Genomic DNA, 23,661 nt, shown 5'->3' with positions numbered 1-23,661 from the left:
TATTCTTGAGGCAGATAGGTCTGACTGAAACTAAACTGTCAAATAATCTGTCAGTACTAGTTGGATGGGGGTGGACATGTATTCACCCACGCTGAGATGCAAATACTGACCTTGTGAAATGTGGCAGCTATTTAGGAGCTCTACACAACCGTTCAGGATAAAAAATGGGGAAGTATTTATCCAGTTGAACTTACAATGGGAATTTTAGATAATCAGAAAGGAAAGTCACAGGAATGTGATTTGCAGAAAGGAACATTAAACTGTAGGAATTAACATTACATAGTTACTTTGCACTGGAAGTTGGGGGATTTTTTTACGTCTTACAGGAGAGATACAGACTTTCAAAGGCCCAAAAGGATTTCTTCCTATTTCAAGTCAGAATCAGCTCTGTCTACACCTATCTTTGTCTAACCTGTTCTGGGAACATCCAGTGATGGAGATATCACACATGCCCTCCAAAAGACATTGCTGGTGTTTAAACTGTTCTTTTCTTTTAATACTGAACTTCAATTCACTTTATATGCATGTATTACTGCCTATCTAGAGGCAGAAGTAAGGACTGTCAAAGTTTCCTTCTGACTATATTCTTTCACCTAGTCATTGGTTAGCTCTTTACATCTTGCCTTTTGTAGAACATTCTGCAAAATTTTTTCTGCTGATCCTTGGACTGTCTTTGGACACAGAACTAGACTGTGTGTTACACTTGAGGTGTCATCGATGCCAAAATGAGTTGTATTAAATACCTCTTTTGATGTCCCGAGACTGAAAGAAAAGAATATTCTGAGAAGAGTCCCAAGAAATTTGTTAGTCAGTCTCTCCAATTTATCCTGACAATGAGTGTTGTTGCAGAATATAACATTATAGTATTTGTTCTGATTCTTGTTTGTATAAGAAAGCCATAGGAGTTGTCTAAATTAGCTCCTTTTTAAATAGTGTCTCTATTAGAAACAAAAAATCCTATCATGTGGAAATAGCACAGCCATATCTGTTTTTCAGTGAGCCCTTGTTTAAGATACTTAAATTAAGCAAGAAAAGAAGTTGGACCAGCAAAATAATTGTCGTGTAATCTAATTCTACATAGCCTCAGCTGCTAGAAATTGGAACTTGCAGTTTCTTTGTCTGCTAGGCAGATGAATCAATAGAAAATCAGATTTCACTTTCTAGTGATGATGTTTATCAAAAATTATCAAATACTGAACTGCCTTTAGAAATTAAACAGTTTAATCCCCTGCTGCCATGGATGGGAGAGTATGTCTTTCAGTTCCTTAATTATTCTATTAGTCCTTGCTGAATCCTTTTGCCAATGGCCTAGTTTTTTAAATTTTAAATGCCAGGTGTGAGAAGTCTTTTGATTGCATTTATATCACTGCCAAAAGCAGAGTTAGTAAATCCACATGCTTTTGATATTCTCCAATTTATGGCAAAAATTGTGTTCACTACATGTGTTAGGTGCATGTTCACCTAATGAACTGCTACACTGGCTAAATTTCATTGTTGCTTTTCAGAATAGAGTCCCTTTTACATCAGAGCAGTTTATATTCCATGTTTCCACATGTCTGAAATAATATTTTGCAGAGTCTGAGTCTGTGCCACTGTTAAGCCACGCTTGCATTTTCCTCATTACATAACCAAGTTATCTAGTTCTGCATAAGCCAAGCTAGTTAAATAGTAATAGTGTCCATCATGTTTTCATTTGCTCTGCGTTTTGAGAAGTCTACAGCTCTGTGTCCCTTTATGAAGAACAGCAAATAAGTTTTCTTCATCCTGTTTACTATAACCCAATTATTGACTTTTCAGCTATTTCAGTTTTGGTTTTTTGGACTTGACAATATGTGTGCAGCTTTTGTGAGTCCTCTTCAGCAGCCATATCAACTGATGCTAGAGTACAAAGTGTTTAATCATTAATATTCAATAATATCTTTTCCCCAAATAGGAAAGTGATTGATAAATCTTTGTGAGTGGTAGAATTGTTAAAGTTCTTTTTGTTCCTAAAGTATTGGCAAAACTTTTAGTGTGCTTTAAGTGTGCTGACAGTGATATTTCCACATTACTTTGGGCTTCTTCCTTGGTTTTCTACAACTCTAATGTTTCTATTTATATCTGTTGCTATCAAGTTTCTGTTTTGAACATTATAATTCTGTATGTATGGGGGACATACCTTAAAACCTCCTTTTTGTGACCTGGCAATTTCTGTGTTTAATGCAGTTAGGTTTTTGAAAGCAATAAAAACTGAAAATTAATTACCCTTAAGGTTTATTCATATACTTATCTTTAAATTGTTTTCTTCATTTTGTGTGTTTCTGGAATCACAGAAGGCTTAGACATATGTTGTATCTTTATGTCTCTTTGTGCTCTGTGTTCCTGCACTGAGTACATGCAATTAAAGGAAGCACTGGATGTGAATGGTCCTATTACAGAGACAGAAACTTTGTTATGATCTGCTTGTGATCCCATTCTCCTTTCAGTGGCTTCTATTTCTTTACTGACAGCGTCCTAGTATCATGATTAGGAGTCCATTCAAAAAGTTGTACACTCCACCTTCCTACCTTAAGGTGTGGAACCCAAATGGCCTCTCCCAAAGTGATTCAGTCTCTATAAACCTATATATAAATTTTGTATTATTATATAAAAGCCGCCATTTTTTGTCATTTTAAAAAAAGAAAAAAAACTCATGTTGTTTTCCTATCCCTAAACAGGTGTTTGCAAGGGAAATCCTTTTGGGCGTTGTAGACAATGAAACTTAGACTTCCTAAGACATGGCTTACTCAGAGCTATGAAGTAATGTTAAATCTGCACAAAACAATAATTTACAGGCACTTTTGTCCTAATGTTTTTTACTAGCACTTATGGACAGCTTCCTCTTAGTGTTTTGGAATAGAGAATTAATGTGTATAACATGGCATTATGAGTTGTTTATTCTGAGTTAGTAATCTGATGCCCAATACAGACCTGGTTCTAGGTATGTGTGCTCATGCTTAAACTGATGCCCAACATGAGTACCCTCAGCCTTTTCTTCTGCTAGAATTCTCTCCTGAATTCCTTAGAGTCCTTACAGAATCAGGAAACCCAGTAATCCTGTTACTTGGTGGTGTCACTTTATGCTTTATTAAAAAGGATTCTAGATACTAATAAATGGAAGTTTTATCCTGTATTAATAAGGATCCTAGTTAATAATAAATTGAATTAAAACTGACAACTGACTAAGGTGCAAACTAATTATTAGTACTAAAAACTGAACCAACATTCACGTTTCTGTCACATTCAGTGTTAGAGTACCCTTTACAAGTATTTTTCAATGACTCTTGGTGTATTTCCTGAAATATAGAATCAATATGGGGAGTGGATGAAAGAGAACTTATTTTCAGATTCTCTCTTAATGTTTTATTTAAAATGTGTGGAAATTCTGCTTTTTCAGGAGTAAACCACATACTTGGGAATACTTCATTTAATATAGTACTCTTGATCAGAGATATATTGTTTTCTGTTTCTGTGCAAAACAAAAATTATTTTTAAGCAGTTATGTAGACTGGCATCTGTCTTGAAGGAAATGAAGTTGATTTTGAAAGTATGGCAGAGGTATAAGGAAGTGAGAATGATCTGCAGGTCTCTCACCTTCTTTAGATCTTTTGAGATCTCTTACCGCAGGAACAGAAGCTTTGACTGAATGTAGGCAGTTTGTGTTGTGCAAAAGATCTGTAAAAAGATCAAAGACACTTGTTCTACATCTGTGTAGTCTGTTGAGTGAAGTACGTGACTGGTGACAGTCTCCTGAATTGATGTAATGCATCAATGATGCTGAAATGCATCTGGTGGTAGACTCTCACAGAAATGGGGGGGTTGTTCTGTTTTGTTTTGGTTGTTTTAATCATATTGTATGGAATTGGCTCTTGAATTGGTGTCCTTTCATCTTTCTTAAATTAGGAATCCCAGATGTAGTATATAACATAGAACTAGTAAGACTACAGGTTCGGAAGCAGTCAATACTTGTAAGCAAGGAACTCTTTAGATGTTTTTACATTAATGGAACTAGAAAAAAAAAATTGATTTTGTTGGTGATTCATCATCCTTTTTCTGCCTGTTTGCTGAAGGGCATGAAAGTTTCTGCTCCATTTCTCAACCTCATTGGTGAGAAATGCAATCTGTTCGTGAAACATCTACATAAATGCCTGTCAACATTCTGGCACTTGTTGTCACGTTCTTCGCCTAAACATTTCACAGGAAGCTCCATAATTCTACACTGGGGTGGACAGTGTTGAGCTGCACAGAGAATGTGTACAGGAGCTGTGGGAGCCTTTCTGCTGAGGTCCTCCTGTTGTCTTAGAGAAATGTGGCATTAATGGATCAGCGTATCTCAAACTCCCAGCATGAAACAACTGAGAAGACAGAAACTCTTAAGTGGTCTCCCTCAGTGCTTCTGCCCGTGAAAATTTTCAGTTCAATAATGCAGTATATGCAGATGTAGTAGATGTAATAATATTTTTGCCCCTAACAGGATGCAAAGACCAGTTTATATTGTGAGTCTCATTGTGATTTAATTACTATTACTTTTCTAAATGTTTCCATTGAATTAACCTCTTAATCTACCTGACAGAGCAGTAGGCTATACAAGCGTCCTTTGATTTGCATGGCACATTAACTTCTAGAATTTTTATGTGACAAAATTGAGTGCTTTCTTAATTTCTGAGTTATTGAATTTGTTCTTTCTTCACATCTTCTTGACTCGTCTCCATTACATTCAAAGTTGTAATAGAATATTCACAAAATGCTGAGGAAATAATAGTAAAAAAGATTAGTCTTAGAGAAGACACATTATATCTGAGAGTCAAAGGCTATTTTAAATTAAGGTAGTCTTGGTATGGTAGTAATAAAAATCAACTTCCAACACATAATTAACATATTTTTAGTATCCCACTGCATGTGGTAATTCGGAATCAAGTACTTCCATAGAAGTTTCAATGAAAAATATATCCAATATTTTTAATGGAAATGGAGGTGTATTTGTATCTTGTGATAGAAAAAACAGAGTTACACTAATTACACTAAAGTTCTCTTTGAGGAAAAAAATTTGTTATTTTAGATTTTTCATGTTCAGTTGCTGTGGTGGAATTCAAGAATAGTGAGAGAAGACTCAGGTCTGGTTGCCCTGAACTGGGTGTTCTTAAGGTCTGCACGGAAGTAGCATGAGTATTGTGGTGTATACTCAGTAATTTTGGCATTGAGCAATTTGGGCGACAGGAAGCATAGGTAGCAAGAGAAGCTGTGTTTTTGAAAAAATACAAAGGAAACAGCTCCTACCCTGAATGGCCACAGGAAACAACCTGTACTAAAAAAGGCTGACAAATAGGTTGTAGAGTTCAGGCTGTCTCCAAAAAAGCCGTATTTTTTACCATGGCCATGCTTTTTCATAGGTAGTTCTGTGAAGGAGCTCAGCTGTGTTTTAACTCTGTGGATCTTCATTGTTCCACAGCCAGTCCAAGTCAGTGTGTGTGGGCAACATCTTCTGTTCCTGATCTAAGAGAGATGAAAGAATCTGATTTCTGCAGCAGATCACTGCTGCAGAGATAGAAAAATATTTGTATGTACCTATTTGTTAACTGAAATACTGTTTACCTCATAAAGAAGTCATTAAGAAGTTTCAGGTGGCCCATTTGGAAGCTGCTTACTGCTACTCCGCAGGTAACAAGTCCTTTATAAAACATGTTTGTACATCAAGCAAGGTAGTAAAAATGTAAAAGGAATAATGAATACTGTAAATAGGGAATGATCCTGCCTAGAGTAAAGCATTAAGAATCTTAACTGATGTTTGGAATGTACCACATGGAGATAGCTCTCTGAGGTTATATCTAAAAATATATTTATAAATAAACTGAAATGAGGATACAGGCTCAAGCATTGGCCCAAAATCACATAAACTTTTTAGTTGTTTAACTGCATGCTTCCTGATACAGTTTGGGCTGTGCCAAGTCACATTCTTTCAGACAATTTGGGTCCTAGCATGTGTAAGAGACTGGTTAAAATAAGGAGTGGCAGTGCCATCTCCCTGCTTCTGGGGAAAGGGATCATCTGGTGGCCGTGAGCCACTTCAGTGCCACTTAGCTGTGGATCCAGAGAATGATTCCTGGCTGGTATATTCTTAGTAACTTGTCTGTTTAACTTAGCAGTTAGATTGGAAGGAAATTGCTAATACGTTTTTTAGGAATGCAAAGGCAAAAAGGGATCAAAGACCTGTATTGCTGTTCCCATTCACCACTTTAACCCTTGCAAATCTGGCTCTTGGCTATCCTTAAGGGTCATGAGACAATCAAGGTGTTTCCTGTGTATTTCTTCTAAGTGTATTTTCCTTGTTCTAGTCATCTCTTCTTCACCTTTCAACCTTCAGTTGCCCCTTTGACTTTCCAAATCAAGATATTTATTCATCTATCATTTGTCTGTTTTTCTGAACCTGTGACATATGGGTTTGAAATGTGACTGTCTTGGGTAGTGCTGCAACATAGGCAGCATCAGGTTGATTGGTACTACTCCTTATATTTTCTTTTTCCTACCTGTATAACTGAGGACTGATTGCCTGGGAAAAATAAATAATAAGGAAAAAAAGAGAGGGAAATAGTTTGTTGCCTATGCTTGCTGTTTGTGTGCTGGGCAAGTGCAAATGCAGTTACTGGAAAGGTCTAGGGTGAGTCACCATTTCTGACATGTCTTAAGCACGGAATGTGACATCCTGGATTGAGGTGGAGGTGCCTCTGCTGCTGGGACAAGCTCCACCTCCTGTTTGTACTCAGATGTTGCTACATATATTCTATATAGGCTTCCTGTAAACTTCTGGAGTTTGTAAAACTCTGGAGTTTGTGTTACTTTGTAGTAACTGTAGTGGTGTAAATGTGGAGAAAGTCTTTTGAACACTAACTGATGTTTCTTACAACAAAACCATGAGGTCTTGTGGTATTTTCGATATGCATAAAACTAATGTTTTCATGGTAGCATTGGTAAATAGAGCCTTTTAGAAATCTCTTGAGTTTCGTAAGTGAGTTAATGACTGCCACAACCAAGTGAAAATTTAGGCAGTCCTCTTGATGAAACATTGGCTTTTCAATGTCATGATTTTACTGTGTTCTGACCTCTGTAGAGAAAGGAAATCCTGACTTCTAAAAATAAAATGTGCTCTTATTTTAAGAATATAAAAGAAAAATGTTTCAGTTTGGTTAATATGATTGTTGAAGTTTTGTACATGTATATATTTATAGTAAAACAGTGGTATTGATATAACACTATTTGTTTACTTATTTATTTATGTACGTTAGGGTCAGGTCAACAGTCTTGTTTAGGTTAGATCAAGGTTACTTGTGTTTTAGCAGGTTAACATTCAGTATGACTCAGCTTCTCCCCATGCTGTGAAGACATTGTTTAGCCCACACCCCTTATGTGTGCTGGATCAATATCTTTGTGCTGTAAAAGACTTCCAGGTTTTATCAAAGTTCGTGTTGCAGGTGCTGGTATGATAATCACTAAGGGCTTCTAAGGCTTTCTTTCTAGAAAACCTAACTAATCTATAAAAAAAAACAGTCATCACTAAGACAATTAATTTTAATTTTAAGGAAAAGTTCGGTGATGACTGAAAAAATTAAAAACAACTTTCATGACTTCCTAGAATGAAGCAACAGAAACTAACCCTTACAGAAGATGTGCAAAATTGTAGTAACATATAAACAGACAAAGACAGGAAGATGACTTTTTTTTTTCATTATTAGCAGTGAGAATCCATCCGCCTGTATGTTTCAATTTTATTATGTTAAAAGAAGTATTTTTGCAAAATTATCACAGCAACAGACTTTTTTGACTATTGCACTGCACTACTAATTGCAATGAAACATCATCATTGTTTAGATTGTATGTTTTCCAGTTCTTCCAGGTTAAGTTCTTCAGTGGAAGGAATTTATTTTTCATGTGGTTTTCATTTGCTAATCTTTCTAATATATATTTACTAAACTGAACTGGTGAAGAGTTGTCTCACCTTAGAGAGTCTTATCTTACTTTGAAGTCAATTTCCTTTCTAAATTGTGTTTACCATAAAAAAAGGAGGTAGAGTAGGTTTCCATTCAGATAACTGTGTATATGATTTGTTATTATTGATTAAATTTTGAAAGCTTCATAATTCAATTTGGAAATATCTTAGCATTTAGATACATTAGTTCTAGTAAAGTTTCATTCTTTAATAATAAAACCATTTGATTGTCACAAATAAACAGAGTTTTAAATATAACTAACATTTTCTTCTGTCAGCTTCTCTTTGATCCTTGTTTTGAGAAAGACTGTTAAGAACAGTGCAGTTATGGATATACATAGTTCAGCTCATATTTGTGTGTGGAGGGACCAATGCCATTGAAATTCCTGACTGATGCGATGGATAGTGGATTAAATGAATTATTGAATACTTATAATCAGACATTCTAGTTATTGAAATTTAAGTCTACCTTTTTTTTTTATAGGCTTTTTAAATGAAAATGCAGAATTTGCATAATCACTTGGCTTCTATATTGTTATTGATAAAATATTTTGGTGGATTTTCTTGAGATTTACAGTTGCTAGGGCTAAAAAACTTCATTGTTCTGTGTTGTATCTGCTGAGGAAAGATTAGTGCTGAGGCTTCTTTTACCCTGTGTTTTATGGATGATTTGCTGCCAAAGTGCCCCAAATCTGGGCAATAACAAATTGACTTATAATAACTTGAGATCCTGATTAGCAGTCTTTTTCATCTGAAAACATAATTTTATTTTGTATTTCTTTAAAGTCTTATGGGTAGATAATTGTGATGTAATGTTTTTAGAAAATGAAAGAAGCACACAATTTCGGTGTGCTTATTGCAGATTACTTCAAATGCTAATAATATTTACTCTTTTTACCATAAAAGCTACTACAATATCATATAAAATGTGTTCTATGTGAATGTTTAGACAGCATTTTTTTAATGCTCAGTGTTTGGAATAGAAGTCTGTTATTTGCCTGCTGCAGTTTACTTTTTAGTAAATTTATTTCTTCACTTATGTCTACACATATTTTGTTTCTGCTTATTGGTGGAAAGGGATTGGTTAAAACAAAGGAGGAGAGCTCATTTTAGAGTGTTTTCCTTGACATTTTCTTAAACCAAGACATATGGGTATCTAATAAATAACATCAAGACTGGGGATAGACTTGAGTTGATACAGAAATTTTACTAAATTTTAAATCTGGAACCTAGAATTACTGGTAAGTGATCATGTTCAAAAGCTAATATTTCTATTTTTAAAAACGGGGAGGCAGGACACGTTTGAAATACACAGCTAAACTATGGCAGTTAAGCAAGTTATTATGCTGTAAAGGTCATTTATCCAGTTTCACTTGTAAACTGAAGCACCTTTGACTGAAACACACGGAAAGGCCATTAAAGTGATTCATTTTACTTCACACTTGGAGTAGGCAAACAAGGTGTTTATGGCCAGCTTTGATATCTTAATTACCACTGATGACTTGTTAAGCAGCCAGAAATACATCCTGTTTCTGAGCCCCATGTAAGCAAGTCTTCCACTCCTGATTTTTACAGGTGCACTGTATTTTCTCATTATGGCAATAATAATGACCATTTAGCTCTGGTAATTCTTCTTTAAGCAGTTATTATAGTGAAAGGAGGCCTTCAATTAGTATTTGGGAATTTAGCCCCAATACCATAATTCCCCTGTTTTTTCTCGTGTTTAGCAAAACTCAGTGCTGTTTTTGGTGGTGTAAAGCCTTCAAGCATCGTGGCTTCTTTTTGTTTTCTTTGGTCTGTGCATATCAGCATTATTGTTGGCAGGAATAAGCATAGCTGAAGGAATTTTTGTGACTGTTGCAACAGTTGGTCCTTATACAATATTTGAAGAATCGCACCATCAAAATGACTGTTTTGATGTGAGAGTAGTGTATCTGGGGAAAACAAATTCAAGCAGAAGATATTTCTTGTATGTAATTTATCAAAAATTGCTGTGACTGAGTTTACTTTTTTCTACAGAATATAAAAACTGACACCTCATGATACACGTATTTCTACACACATAGTATGTGTAATATTGAAAATACTTTTTTGGGTAGAAAAAGTAGAGCTATTTGAAAAGAGCAAATGGAATGGGAATATAAAGAGAGAGCAAACAATTTAAATCATAATTTATTTAGAGGGAAATGCCTGTGGTGCTTCTGAAATCCAGTGAAATGAGAAAAATCTTGCAGTTTTTGAAAACGATCAGCAGTTCCCATTTTGAAGAATAATATTTCACTGCCTCTATAAAAGAAAATTCTTAGGAATGCCACTCTGTTTGTATATAACCTCAAAACATACCAGTTTATTTCTCTGGCTGTTCTTGTCATTGTGGTTTTTTTCATTGCATGTTGCCAAAACATGCAGTAGTGCATTGATGTAAAACTGAGTGGATTTTTTTTACATAGAAGGGGTTTCTGGTTGTGTTTTCAGAACAAAGTCTTAGTTCTTTAGGCTGGGAGCATGAAGAAAAGCACCAATCTTTTTGCCGCAGAAAAAAAAAAAAGAAAAATAGAAAAAAGCTATGTAGATAATAATCTCCAGTATAACCTCAGGGCTTTTAAAAAAACTTTTTTAGTTTAAACGGGATTTAATCTGATTTTGAAGCTCCAATTTCTCTGCATTGAAACAAATTATTATGATTAAATTTTGAAATACTGTTTTGCAACATTGTTTTATATGCCTGATAACTTCAGTCTCAAAAACCAGATATTTCACATTGAGTTGTCATTTAAGCATTGCATCTTAGGCAGAGCTGAAATATATTTCTTTTGGCTTCAAAGCATCTTTTGGGCAGACATCTGGGGAGAGATCATAGAATCCTTAAATAATATAATATAGACTAGAAGGGCACTCAAAAGGACATCTAGTCCAAACACCTCTTCCAGGTCTAATTAAATCATCTTACTCACGAACTTGTGTGAGGAAAAAGTTACCAGTAGTGGCTGCAGGATACATTTACTTCTGTCTCATTTCCTAGTGGATACTGCATTGTTCACAGGAAGAGAAAGGCAAATGAGCTTACTTGCTTGGAGGAAAAAGCATTTCAGAATATAGTGATAAATATTTTCGTAGATGAGAAAATATATATCATATTTGATACTAGTCTGAGAAGTGGTCCAGTCTGCCCTCAAAATTTCATTATACATTCATTGTGTTTTACAGTTTGGTATTTTACATGTTTTACAGCATAGTAAATTCTCATGGATTTGCATTTGCATTTGCAGTTTCCCGAATGTGGTTTTTATGGAATGTACGACAAAATCTTACTCTTCCGCCACGACCCTACCTCTGAGAACATTCTCCAGTTGGTGAAATCAGCTGCAGATATCCAAGAAGGAGACCTAGTTGAAGTTGTCTTATCAGGTAACTAAAAAACAATTAAATTTGCTCTCATTCTTTTGCAAATGAAAATATCCAGAGTAGTTTTCTCCCAATTAGATTTTGACCCAGCATAGTTGAGAGTCCATACAACCAAAATGTCTTTTTTCTTGATTCCTTTCTCAGACGTATTTAGGCATATTATGCCTTTTACTTTTTTTTCTGTTGCTCTGCATGTTTTGTAACAAATCCTTTCATCCATATTACTAGTTAATAGTGTTAATGAGCCAGTTAAGTAGTTAATGTTAACATTAATAAGCATTTTTCTCTATGTAGAGTGCTATGAAACTGTCTACTGGAAATAGAGTAATTGCTTTTTCAAAGCCCTGCATAATTATGCTTGCCAAGAATGCTCTGACTCTTTACATTATTTATTTTTTTAAATTATAAGAGGAAGGGGAGAGCACAGTTATGTGACTCAAATATAGAAGTCTGAGGATGTCACTGGGTGTCAATAGGACTTGTCAGAAGCTTAGATGTAAGAAGATGTGAGCTTTGTGACTCGGAATGGTGCAAAGTTTGCATGGGTCTGCAGTAGAGTGAATGCTGGAACCTTAAAGATGTAAAGGTGCTATTTGGCAAGTAAAACTTGGAAGATGGTTGAAGAGCTGAATTTTTGGAACATGCAGTTAGAGGATCTGGAAAAATGCTTAAAAGTACAGAGACATGTATGCCATATGAAAGTAAAAATTGCAACTGTAGAAGAGTGTAGGATTAGTGAAGAGAAAGGCCAAGTCCTAATGAATGCTGAAAAGAGTGGAAGTAAGAATGAGGTCACATTGTCTAAGCCAACTGAGCTTTTAAACATGGTTTTCTTGTGTAGGACCCTATTCCACATTCTTTGTTTAGAATAGGATAACGTGAAATAAGGAATAATGCATGTCATTCCTGTAAGACATCATTCATCTTTACCATATCGGGAAACAAGTTTTTCACTTTCAAAAAGGTACCAGTAATCTGAACTTAATATTTCCCACAGAACATAATCACTCCACATCAGTAATTGTAATGCAGTGAAAAAAGTTAACAAGGACTTTAGTGCTTTATTTGATCATTGCTTATATGAAGTGTAGATCACATAACTGCTAATTTGCCAAAATTAGGCAAGTAACTGTTTAAATCTTTAGGAGCAAAGAACAGCTAATGAAACTTATAGTATGTCATGTCCTGACTGATGGCACTATTAAAAATTAAAACCTTCAGTTAGATGCCTCAAATTAAACATTTCCTCAATAAACACTTGAAACCATTAGTGTCCTCCCCAAATGAGCTTAAACTAAATGCAGCAATTCATTTTTGCAGACAATTCCTGTGTCATATAAAGGGTGGGGAAGTATTCCCAGTTCTGCAACACTGAAAATGAGAAAGAAATGTACAAACAATCTGTAAAGTTTAGGGAAGTATTCAAAGTAATGCAGGCAGTTTTTTATTAAAAAATACATAGACGTAGTTTAAAATTATTATGGATCTTAGAAATAGTGCATATAGAAGTAGCTGTAGATGGGTTATCTCCTTTTTAATTAAAGGACAAAGTCCATCTAAATACAGGGCCATAAGAAGTCTTTTTCAGAATGTTTAATAATATGCACTGAAAATTTATTTTGAAGGGATTAAAAAAAAATGGAAACAGAAGAGATTGGCCTTCAGCACTACAGTGTATGATATTGAGTGCTTGAGCAGTGGAAGGACAAATGATATACAATATATGTTCAGATGCATATGTTGAACTGATTGAAGTGTTTTATTTCTCCCCTTCATTATAGAGAACTAAACAGAATATACATTCTAAAGTTCTTGTGAATTCAAGGTATATTATGGTAATTGTTTTTGAATGTCATGTCCAAAAGAGGCAGTAGAACACATTGTTTTTGCTATGGCTTTGCTGCTGAAAACTCCATGTGCTTTGGGTCAGCATCCCCTGGGGCACTGATATCTGATGTCAAAAGCTGTACTGATCGACTGCATTCATTTTTTATTGCTGAGGTCAATACTTGTCAGAGTAGAGAAAGCTGAACTGTCAGACCTTGTATTCTGGGTTATACAATCAGTAAGTATGCATTTTCTATTTTTCATTGCCATTTATTTAAAACTTTTATTAAAAAAGCAGGACCAGCCGTGAATTTTTTTTTCCTACTGCGCATTTGTTCTTGGCAGTTTAAGGATTAGTAAATATGATTGTTTTCTGGTTTAGCGCTTTATTACAAGTTCTTGAAAGAGCTTAAAATTATCTACAGAAACTTACCATGGGAGAGGTGTTGTTCACTGTAGATGAAGCGCCATAGCCATTTTAGGGAAGAAAATTGTACCTGCAGATGTCATGCAATGTAACTGAAACAGCTTGTGTTAGAGCAAAAGATGTCTGGTGAAACACAATAAATTTACTCAGCTCATATTACAGCAGCTGCTGTGCTTTTGTATTCCTAATGAAAATTCTTACTTGCATTTTGCATTGGTGAAATACTACGTAGTATTTTAATGGACTGCAAGAATCAGGTCGTGTGCTGAACAAATGTTATGTGTCTGTTTGCTGACTCCTCCAGAGGAGATAAGCACAGGCTATTGCAGTCAGCCAGATGAATTGTGGTTCAATGCCAATATAGATTCTGGCATTTTGGAACTGAAAGGTCAAACATTATTATAAGAGTGTATGAGATTTAGTTAGCTGCAGAAAGAGGAAAAGGGAACTTTTACGATGAATGTACTAGCCCTAATAAATACGGGTTTACTTCTACTAGAAGTTCTACTTCTACTAGAAGTTCTACTTCTGTTATTTTTTCCTTTTATTTTATGTATTTTAAAAAATATCTGTTTGAACACTTTATTTATGAGATTCTAATAGTGTTTGTCTAGGGATATAGGAAGACTTGAGAAATGTATTAGAACCAAAAATTTGTATGTTGAATACATTTGGTTTTTTAGGCTGAACTCCTGGGCATTCATTGAACAGTATCACTGATACCCACTAATATAACTCACCATGTTTCTGTTTTCTTAGCTGTGTATTTTCTATTTAATTTTTTCTCCAAAATATTGGAAAGTTCATGTTGTCTTCAGATGCACAAAGGAAGAAAATTCTTTGCTACTTCTGTGGAAATCTCTGCTAATATGTTCATTGAATCCAAGATATGCTTCTATGTGTTTCAGAGTGAAAAGCATCTGAATCTTTGGAGAAAGGATTTTATCAAAGGGTATTTGTACGAAGGGTTCCTTTTATTAGAATGCCATATAAAAATTAGTAGGCAGCCCAAAATCAGGAAGGAAGGTAGAGAAGTTGCAGTCTAAGTTACAGTCAAAGATGGCTGTAAATGAGTAGTCAGTCAATTATAAACACTGAAAATAATAGAAACCAGAAGTTACATCTTTTTAGATCTCTCTCTCAAATGTAGTTTTCCTGTTTGTTCAAGAAAAGGAAGCATGTTCATGTAAAGTGAGTTTAAGCTGAAAAATGTCCTTCAGTCTTGATGTGATCAAGTAGTATTTGCTGAAATCTTCAACTGGATCTCTGAAAATTTAGCTTTCGTGTTCCACTCATGAAATAAAGGATGCAAACATTAATTATAAAAATAATATAATGTACAATTCACAATAAATTTGAACATAATGGATTATTTTTGCTGTGATAAACTCTCTTCTTTAAATTAACTCCTAGGTGTTTGGAGATCTTCAGTGTTGTTTTGACTAGCTTCTAAAAATAAGTTATTTCAACTGCAGTTTGTTGATGCATCGATATTAATGATAGGTGCTGTCCTTAATACCTACCCTTTCTTTGCAGAGAAGTTAAATAGTTAACAAGTTTTTACTTATAATTGTTATATGACATATGGAAAGTAGATGAGTTTGCCCGTTTCTGAAATGAGTAATATGTTGAAGATATTATTTAAAGATGTCTGTTCATGCAATTGCCACCCTTCATCTGTGTGTGTGTGGCTTTTTTCAGAATAACCCTATGTGTTGGTTTTTTAAATGGAGGTGCAGACTCTATAGAACAAGCTGACAGATGAGAATTGCTGTGCTTCTGTACGTCTGTATTCTCTTTTTGAGTTCTGTTTTTTGAGGACTTCAAGGAAACAATTACTTTAGATGTCTTTAGACTTGTTTTTGTCAGTGTAGTTTGTCCTCTTCTGTACCTTGTTCATGAAGTTTATTAAAAGCTGCTGTGTAAATTTTCCAAGTCTATTCATGATATAGAGGGAAAAAAATTGTATATTTACAGTTTTAATATGGGTTTGTTTATAAAAATTCTGTCTTGTTTTTACTGGGCAAAGTTCCATTGAGATGTAAGAGGTTTTTGTCTGCTGCTGGAAAGCAGACAGTGAAATGTTAGCTTCTTGTGTATTAGTGGAATGTACTTCATCTGCTTGCTGTGACCAGTTGTGCTCAACTTGGCAGGATTCCTAAAGCAAGAGAGTCAAATAGCAGCTATTTTACGTTCCCTTGCTGAGCTGATGAGGGCAGGAATTGATCCAGTGCTTTTGTTAAGAAGCTGTTTCTGTTGCAATATCACATAGATGGTAGATCACCTGATTGTTAGATGTGGACCTTTTATTTTGATTTTGTACAGTATATACTGCCTGTGATAAAATATACTGGGCTGAATAAAAGCTGTGGATAGCTGTACAATTACAGTAAATGCCATTTATCAACACATAACTGGATTGTAGTGTTAGTTCAACTTGAGATGAAACACTATGATATTGTATCTCTGAACATAATATTATAGTAGTTATATAGTTGGTCACAGTTTGTGATTTTGCTTTGTTATGATTGAAGAGCATCCTTCTCTTGGTGCCTTCATGGCTATGTTAGCATGCTGTTTTTTGGTGTCTTTAGAAATATAAGTATCTTTATTCTGTCTAAGATGAAATCTTTAACAATTATTCTTCCTTTATGTCATTTCAACTTTCTCTAGCTGTCATTTTTCTTGTTTCTGTAGAGTTAAGGCTCATTAGTGATTAGGTTAAAGTTGATTGATTTTGTATCCCTCACTTTTCATTAGTCTAACATTTTTCTTGGGTCATGAATTTCAGATAGATGACTGTGTTTGCGGTTGTTAGGACTGAAAGATTCTTTCATTTTTTGTTTGTGTTTGCCTCTTTGTCTTTTTTTTCCATATATAACTGTGTTATTTGTTACTTTCTGGACAGTGCCTGTATATGAGAAGTCACTGTTTCACTGCTACCTAATAGATCAAACATCCAACCTTACACATCTCTTAATTGTCTGATTTTTTTAGAGAATACATTTTTGGTTTGTGTGCTCTTTAACAAAATTGTCGGTTTATTTGAGATACTTCATTTAGTTTTCCAGATTTAATGCAAACACTTTCAGTCCAAATGCTTGTAAAAAAATGATGCTTTCACAAGAGAAAAGGGTAAATGCTCAAATGGATAAATAACTGTCCATGGCTTAGGAAGCAAAGGGTAGAAGTGCATGCTGTTTTCACAGTGGAAGCAGATTACCAGCAAGATACTTAAGTCTATGCTGTTAAATGCATTAATGAATATCTGGAAAGCATTACTAGTAAAGTGTCAGGTGTAGCAATGGAACAGAAAATGGCTTGTAATGTCACTGCCCTTGTGTCATATGCCTTTGTCACCTTCTCTGCTTCACAGAATGCTGATGCTGCTTTGAGAACTCCTCTTTCAAACACAGGATTCCAGGTTTAGTGTGTTTTTGTCTGATCCAGTAATTCTTATGCTTTTGTATTCCTATCACATGATTTCAATGTAAAGAGACAAAAATCATGTCATACCACTTTAACAGGCCTCACCTCAATAAATTGTACAGCCATCTTTCCAAGAAAGATGGAACTGATGCTGATTAGCTATATTAATTGCAGTTAATGTATTAAAAAATGCCTGTCAGCTTCCAAAGTGGACCAAATTAAGTATTTTATTTGTATATTATATTTATTTTAAAGCCTCTGGATTAAAAAAAAAAAACCTCCTTATTCTCCTTAAAGTATTCTTAGTTCAGTGAGGCAATTCTTTTTACCTTTCTTATTAATTTTTTCTCAGTTTTCTTAATATGATACATATCACATTTGCCATTTAAAAAAAGATTTCCGATACTATAATTTTGACTGAATTTAATGCAATCCAATTAGTAACAATAACTCAATATGTAATTCAAGATTTATACTTCAGCAGCCTCCATGTCAACTGATCCTTTCTTAAAAGACTTGAGGTGATGAATGAAACTTGGAGTCTGCAAAAGTTGTCCAGTATTTTAATAGATGTTTGTGTGCTCATTTAGACTTACAATGCAATGCTATAATCTGATTAGCATTCGGAATCAATATGGAAAGCTTATAATTAAAAAGGAATTGATGGAAAAAAGTGTGTGATAATAAAAAACATATTTTCATCAAAGGACTTTTTACTGTTTTGCAAGTTTATTTACTGTTTAGTCTTTCTTTACATCTACGATATGTGAAACTTGTGTATAGCTATAAATTATTTCACAGGATATATCTTTAACAGCGCTTGAGCTTTTCTTAAAGATACAGTGGCAAAGTCAAAATTTCTTTTTGTGCACCTCATCACTGAAAATCTTCAAGCATATACCTTCAATATGTGTGTATTTATTTAAAATTTATATATGTAGCTGAAGTTACAATATTTTCTTTCTGTACCCTAATGGATTGTCTTTTGCACACCCAGAGGTGTGTGCACCTCACTTTGGAGACCACTGCTCTAAGTTCAGTTGAAGTTGTATAAAAGGAAAAAAGAATTGAATCTCTTTAAGGAATTTTTTTTAATATTTGGATAAGGAAACGTCAATTAATTCTTTTCTTCAATTAATTTTTTCACAGTTCTTCATATTGTGCCAGTTGTTTTTGCTACTAATACAGATTTTAATTATAAAACTGCCACCATTCAAAGAATTCTCTTTTCCTCACCAGCCGCCATCCCCTTTCATCAAATATTTACCTCCCCAGTAGGTAATTCTCACCAGCTAAAAATTAAATGGGGAGCAAGCCTTGCTTCAGCTAAGCAGAAGACTCTTTGATTTGTCATACAGGGTTTTGTTTGATTGATTTGTTCAATAGTTTCTTTGACCAGTACATGCTTGATGAAACACTTGTATCAGTATATTCGTTAAATGACAGTAGTGGTCCGGAATAGAGAGTAGCTGTAAATGATTCAGCACATTGAAAAATGAAGGGTAACCCACTTGGAATAACTTGCCTACTTGGAATAACATCAGACAATTTATATACGTGGTCAACAGTTTATTCTACACTGCTCAGATGTATGTCAGGAAAAAAATCTAGTGTTTAGAGGAACTCTGCTTTTTTAGTTTTTCTGAAGTTGTCTCAATAACTCGGTGCTTCAGTAGGCTTCAAATTGAATATGGCTTATGTAAAAATATCACTATTGAACTCAATTAATTTATTTCCATTGACTCACTGCTGGCTTTGATTTTGAAAGAGCAAATAGAAATACACAGTCTCATAGTAATTTCATAAAAATTATGTTTGCAGCCCTTTGTGGTAGGATACACATCTTCTTCTAGGAAGTGCTTGGGGTTTGTAGATAAAAGAGGTCCAAGTACAAACAAGCAATCCTCTTCCCTTTGGGAATAGAGCAATTTGAAATGGCAACTAAGGAGAAGGAACTCAGGCACTGCCACAGATTGCAGTCTGCTAGTTTTTATATCTCGATGGTAGTTGTGACTCAAGCCTGGAGATTTTGTCATTCCAGCTGAAATCTGGCTCACTCTGGCTTTTAAAGAGGCCCCAAGAATGTTTCTGTTAACATAGTTAAGATGTGATTTGTTGCCAAAAAGAAGGTTGGAGAGCTTTCCTGATTCTTAGGAAATGAAGACTCCTATCACTGTAGTTTGGTAGTGCAGAAGGTTATTCTGCCGCAGTTATGTTTGTTTCCTGGTTTGTTGGGGTTTTTTGTTGTTTTGTTTTTGTTTTGTTTTGTTTTGGTTTTTTGTTTGGTTGGTTTTGTTTGGGGTTTTTTTTTGCTTTTTCTGCTTATTGAGTCCAGTAAACTCTTGCTCATTTCCTCTCCAAACAGAAGAATTCCAGTCTTCCAGTCTTTTAATCTCTGTTTATATGCAAGTCTCTTCCATGCCTCTAGAGGGTTTCCTCATGTGTCACAGCTGTTCACAGCAACTGAACACCGAATGTCATATGGGGAATATTAGCATCACCATTTCCTAGTGTTAATTTCTAATTATTTAGGTACATGAATGAAATATGGGGTAAACATGTTCTGAGTAGAACACTTCTCTTGTCTTTAGTGAGCAACTAAACATTTTGCTTATGTAATTTTGACCTACCGATCAGGTTAGGCACTGGAGATGTTTTAATGATGAGTCATTATTGAAGTTTTGTAAACAATTTTTAAAAACCAACCACAATTCAGAACAATAATTAATTTATTTCTTCCAGGTTATGTCATCTTGTGTGGTTCTTCAGCATTTTTAATTTCCCCTTTCCCTTTTCTCGTGTTATCCTAGAAAGATTCAAGTGGGGCTGAGAAAACTGAATGGTTATATATAGTCATGCTTCTGTTCCACATCTTTGATGGTCTGATCAAAAATCTGAGACCTTAAGAAAGCATTATTAATCAGACACTAAAGCATATTCCAGAAGTGGTCATACTAGGATTTGTTGTTTCATCACCTTTCAGACGCTTCAGATGAGACTTCCTGGCATTTAGTTCCCTTGGGTCCTCTTTCCCACCCTTCTTGAAGGTGGAAATGACATTTGCTTTCCTCCAGAGTTTGGGCATTTCTCCCAGTCAGCATGATCATTCAAAGATTGTTGCCTCACAAGGACATCAGCCAGTTCCCTCACTACTGCTCGGTGCATCCCATCAGGGCTTGTGGATTATAAAACTATGCAAAAAAAACCCCAAAACAACCCACTTGTAGTTGTTCTGTAACGGTACATGTTTATAAATTTTTGGGGTAATTCTAAAATATATCTAAACCTTTGTAGATAGGTAACAGTATAGTTAAAAATAATTTAATATATGCAGAGGTGGTTCTTCCATTCGTTACTGAGTTCAGCATAAGATTGTACTTTTAATTCCATTATATTTTTAGCCAGTAGCATTTATTCACCATATAACAAAAAAAATCTTAACCTTTTATGAAAGAAACTTCTTGGAATCAAGTATGTTTTACAAGTGCTATTAATTCCTTTTGAGCACCTCTTCTTTTTGAGTTTTTTTTTCAGAATCCTTGGAAAAGATCTGTGAAGATAATTAAAAAAAAACAGAGTAAATAAAAATGTAAAGGAGTCACAGCATTTCCTTTAAGATACTAATTTAGATCAGTCAGAGCATGAAAAAGGAGCAAGAGGTTTTTTTTTTCGTTTGGGGTTGCTCCTTAATCCCAGTAGTCAGAATCCATTTTGAATACTGCATCCATAGCTCTAGGAAACCTGCAGAGTATTTAATTTCTTTTCCTGTGCTAAATTGATACCTTTACAGTATTTTGTGATTAACCGGGCCTGAAGCTGTGAAGTAAGGTATTGCTGTTTTTTCCACTTGGGTGAAAAATGGGTAAATCCATAATGAAAAAATTGTGTGATGGGTTTTCAAATAAACTTAAACCTAGTGAGCTATATAGTTTGTAAATTTGAAACTGTGGAATCATTTGCAAATAAATAGAAGTACATCAAAATTGAAGTTTAAAAATTCAGAGTGTACAGATGAATCAAGCACATTGACTCATAAATGCTAATCTTTTATTAACACTTCTTAAAATTCTGAGCTAGCACTGGACAAATGCTTGTAAATGGCTTATTGTCCCCTTCAGGGGACATGTGACTGATGAGAAAGAGCCCATAGTGAATCTGGATACTGGGATTTAAGAAGGAAGGAGATAAGAGCCTTACTTACTTGGATGCCTCCCACGCTGACTAATTTACTCCCTTCTCAGCCTTACATTTGCCAGCTTCCCACTGCCCCTCTAAGTAAGGAGGTAACTGCTGGCCAAGGAAGGCTGGGCACAAAGTCTTGTTTGTTCTTGCTGTGGCACCATGTGCAGCTACCAGCCTTGGGCATCATGGATCAAAATTACGGAGGAGGTTCTCTGGCCTCCATCTCTCTCTGATCTCTGGGATCTTCCCTTATTTCCAACATCTTCCACTTCTTTCTGACATTACTGTTTCTTTTTAGGAACCTTTCTTTTTCTTCTCTCTGACTTTCTGGACACCCAAGCTCATGTTTCCAAATTAAATAGTCCAGGTGCAGCAGCACAACGTGTTATCAGTCTTGTAGCAGGTGATTTGGTTTCTTGTATTTCTGTCACTGGAGGATTGAGGACATGCAGCTTTTGATTTGTCTGGGTATTATAAAAAAAATGTGGCTAGCCTGTACCAGTTGCTTTTAGCAACTAGCAGGCTTCTGCTCGAGAGTTCCAAATTCAGTTTTGAAAATGTGTCTTTCCCTCTGTCCCTGAATGTCAATTTAGCATTCCTAATTAGAACTGGTTTTACCTAAAGCATTGGGTTAAAATTGTAATAGGTAAAGAAAATAAAATTAAATTTATTGTATTAGAAGGAATTCCCCTGTATGTAAAATCTAGAGTGGTAAAATATTCACATTCATATCCAAAAAGGGTTCAAATTTTCCATGTTGAAGTTTCCCTACTTCAAAGCAGAACAAATAAAGAAACAGAATGATTATAAATATGCACATGTATAGATTTTAGGAAGTAATTATTTCTAGTCAGTATTAAGGTCCTGATAACTTTAGTTTCGATTTTAATTCAGATTTTAGGATGGAGCTCAGATATTAAGTCTTTGGCCTGTATGAACTGCCAGAACTCTGCTAATTTAAATGAAACTCTGGAAACTCAAACTGAATTTGATTGCCAGGATTGGAACATTGAAAAGAATAAAATGGTTTCCTTTCTCTTAGTCCAGCTGAGTTGTGTAGTCAGTCATTAATTGTTATTGTTTAACCAGTGTCTAAGTTTAGTAGTGTATACTTGTGATTTATATTATTTTTTTAAGTGATGGATGCCAGCACTTGTAAGGACTCAAGTTACAAATGCCTGTGGGAACTCAACCAAATACATTACCCTTATATGCATTCCAAATGGGAGAAGGTAGCAGGAGCATGCCTGCTTTTTGTAGCTGCAAAATATTGCTAGTCTTGTGATTGATGGTTTCTTCTGCTGTGAGGGGTGTGGATGCAAGATGACAGTGCCCATTATGTGAAGCCCTGTTACTGATAATAGCAGGATCTCACCTCTGCTTATAGTTCAGAGCACTTTTGGACTTGGAACACAAAATGGTGAAGTAAATAACTTGCCTCTTTCTGAATGTAATACTTTTTCTCTCTCATTTACAATGTCTTTATGTTTTACTTTCCAGCTGTGCTGAATGATAGATCTGCTAAAAAGCCCAGAACAAGGAGTACTAGCCATTAACAGCCAAGTCATTAATAGACTTGATGAAATAGTCTTGTCAAAACTGTTGCAGTTTCAATGCCTATGTTTTGGTGATACTAGGAAAGCTTAAATTGATGATGATAAGGTAATCTGTGAGTTAACAGCGTAATGGTGTCATATTAAGAACATAAAATCACAAACTTTTCTGCTGAGTAATTAAGTTTTTTAGGATGTGCTTATAGGCATATTTGGAGGCCTCCTTTTTTTTACAGCACACATTTACATACAGCCACAAAACAGTCTTCATCCCATCAGTACTCTGTCAAAGCAAAAGGGTAGTCTGATTACAGAAGGTTTTTGTTTACCAAGAAAAGCCTCAATTTAACATGGAAAAAAATATACATATCTTTCTCTTAATCAGCAGGGCTTTGGGTTGTTTTGTTGTTTTGTTTTTGTTTTTTTTTTCCAGTGAATAACAGGAATATTCTGAAGGTTACAGCTTTGAATGCTAATGGCTATAGGAAAGGCTTTCTAGACATGTAATTTAAAAAAAGTTGACTGACTAGGTCGTAGGAAGAAGTTTGAAAGGAAGACCTAATTTAAAAATCACTTCCTAAGGCAAAACTACTAATGGGAGATTTTGATTTCAGGTTTGATTCTACAGGGGAAATGTAGAATCTTCTCACAATCCCCAGGGTTTCTAAGCTATTTTAAGATAATGTGTTTTTAATCCATTATCTAAATTCTTAAACTGAAGTTAACAGAGTTACTTATTTTAATTAGACTGTTCGTGGTTTTGATGCACTGTTCATACTATGTGTAAAACTACCCAGTAAATCAATGTACAACTCCTCTCCAGTCTTCCAACTTAGTAA

At 34.9% G+C, this 23,661-nt stretch overlaps 1 protein-coding gene across 3 annotated transcripts in view; it reads left to right on the top strand.

The window, feature by feature from the left end:
- The window catches only part of PRKD1 (protein kinase D1), a 115,257-nt gene that overhangs the window by 47,432 nt on the left and 44,164 nt on the right, over positions 1 to 23,661 (top strand). For all 3 annotated transcript variants that reach the window (XM_072930181.1, XM_030274575.4, XM_012574024.5), the window contains exon 2: positions 11,269 to 11,407. In XM_072930181.1, coding sequence (XP_072786282.1) covers positions 11,293 to 11,407 — 115 coding nt within the window. In that variant the 5' untranslated portion in view covers positions 11,269 to 11,292. The remainder of the gene's footprint in view (positions 1 to 11,268; positions 11,408 to 23,661) is intronic.

Source organism: Taeniopygia guttata, chromosome 5 (assembly GCF_048771995.1).
Source record: "Taeniopygia guttata chromosome 5, bTaeGut7.mat, whole genome shotgun sequence".
Lineage (NCBI taxonomy): Eukaryota > Metazoa > Chordata > Aves > Passeriformes > Estrildidae > Taeniopygia > Taeniopygia guttata.
Note: the sequence above shows the minus strand (reverse complement) of the source record. Positions and strands in the feature narration are given on the sequence as shown.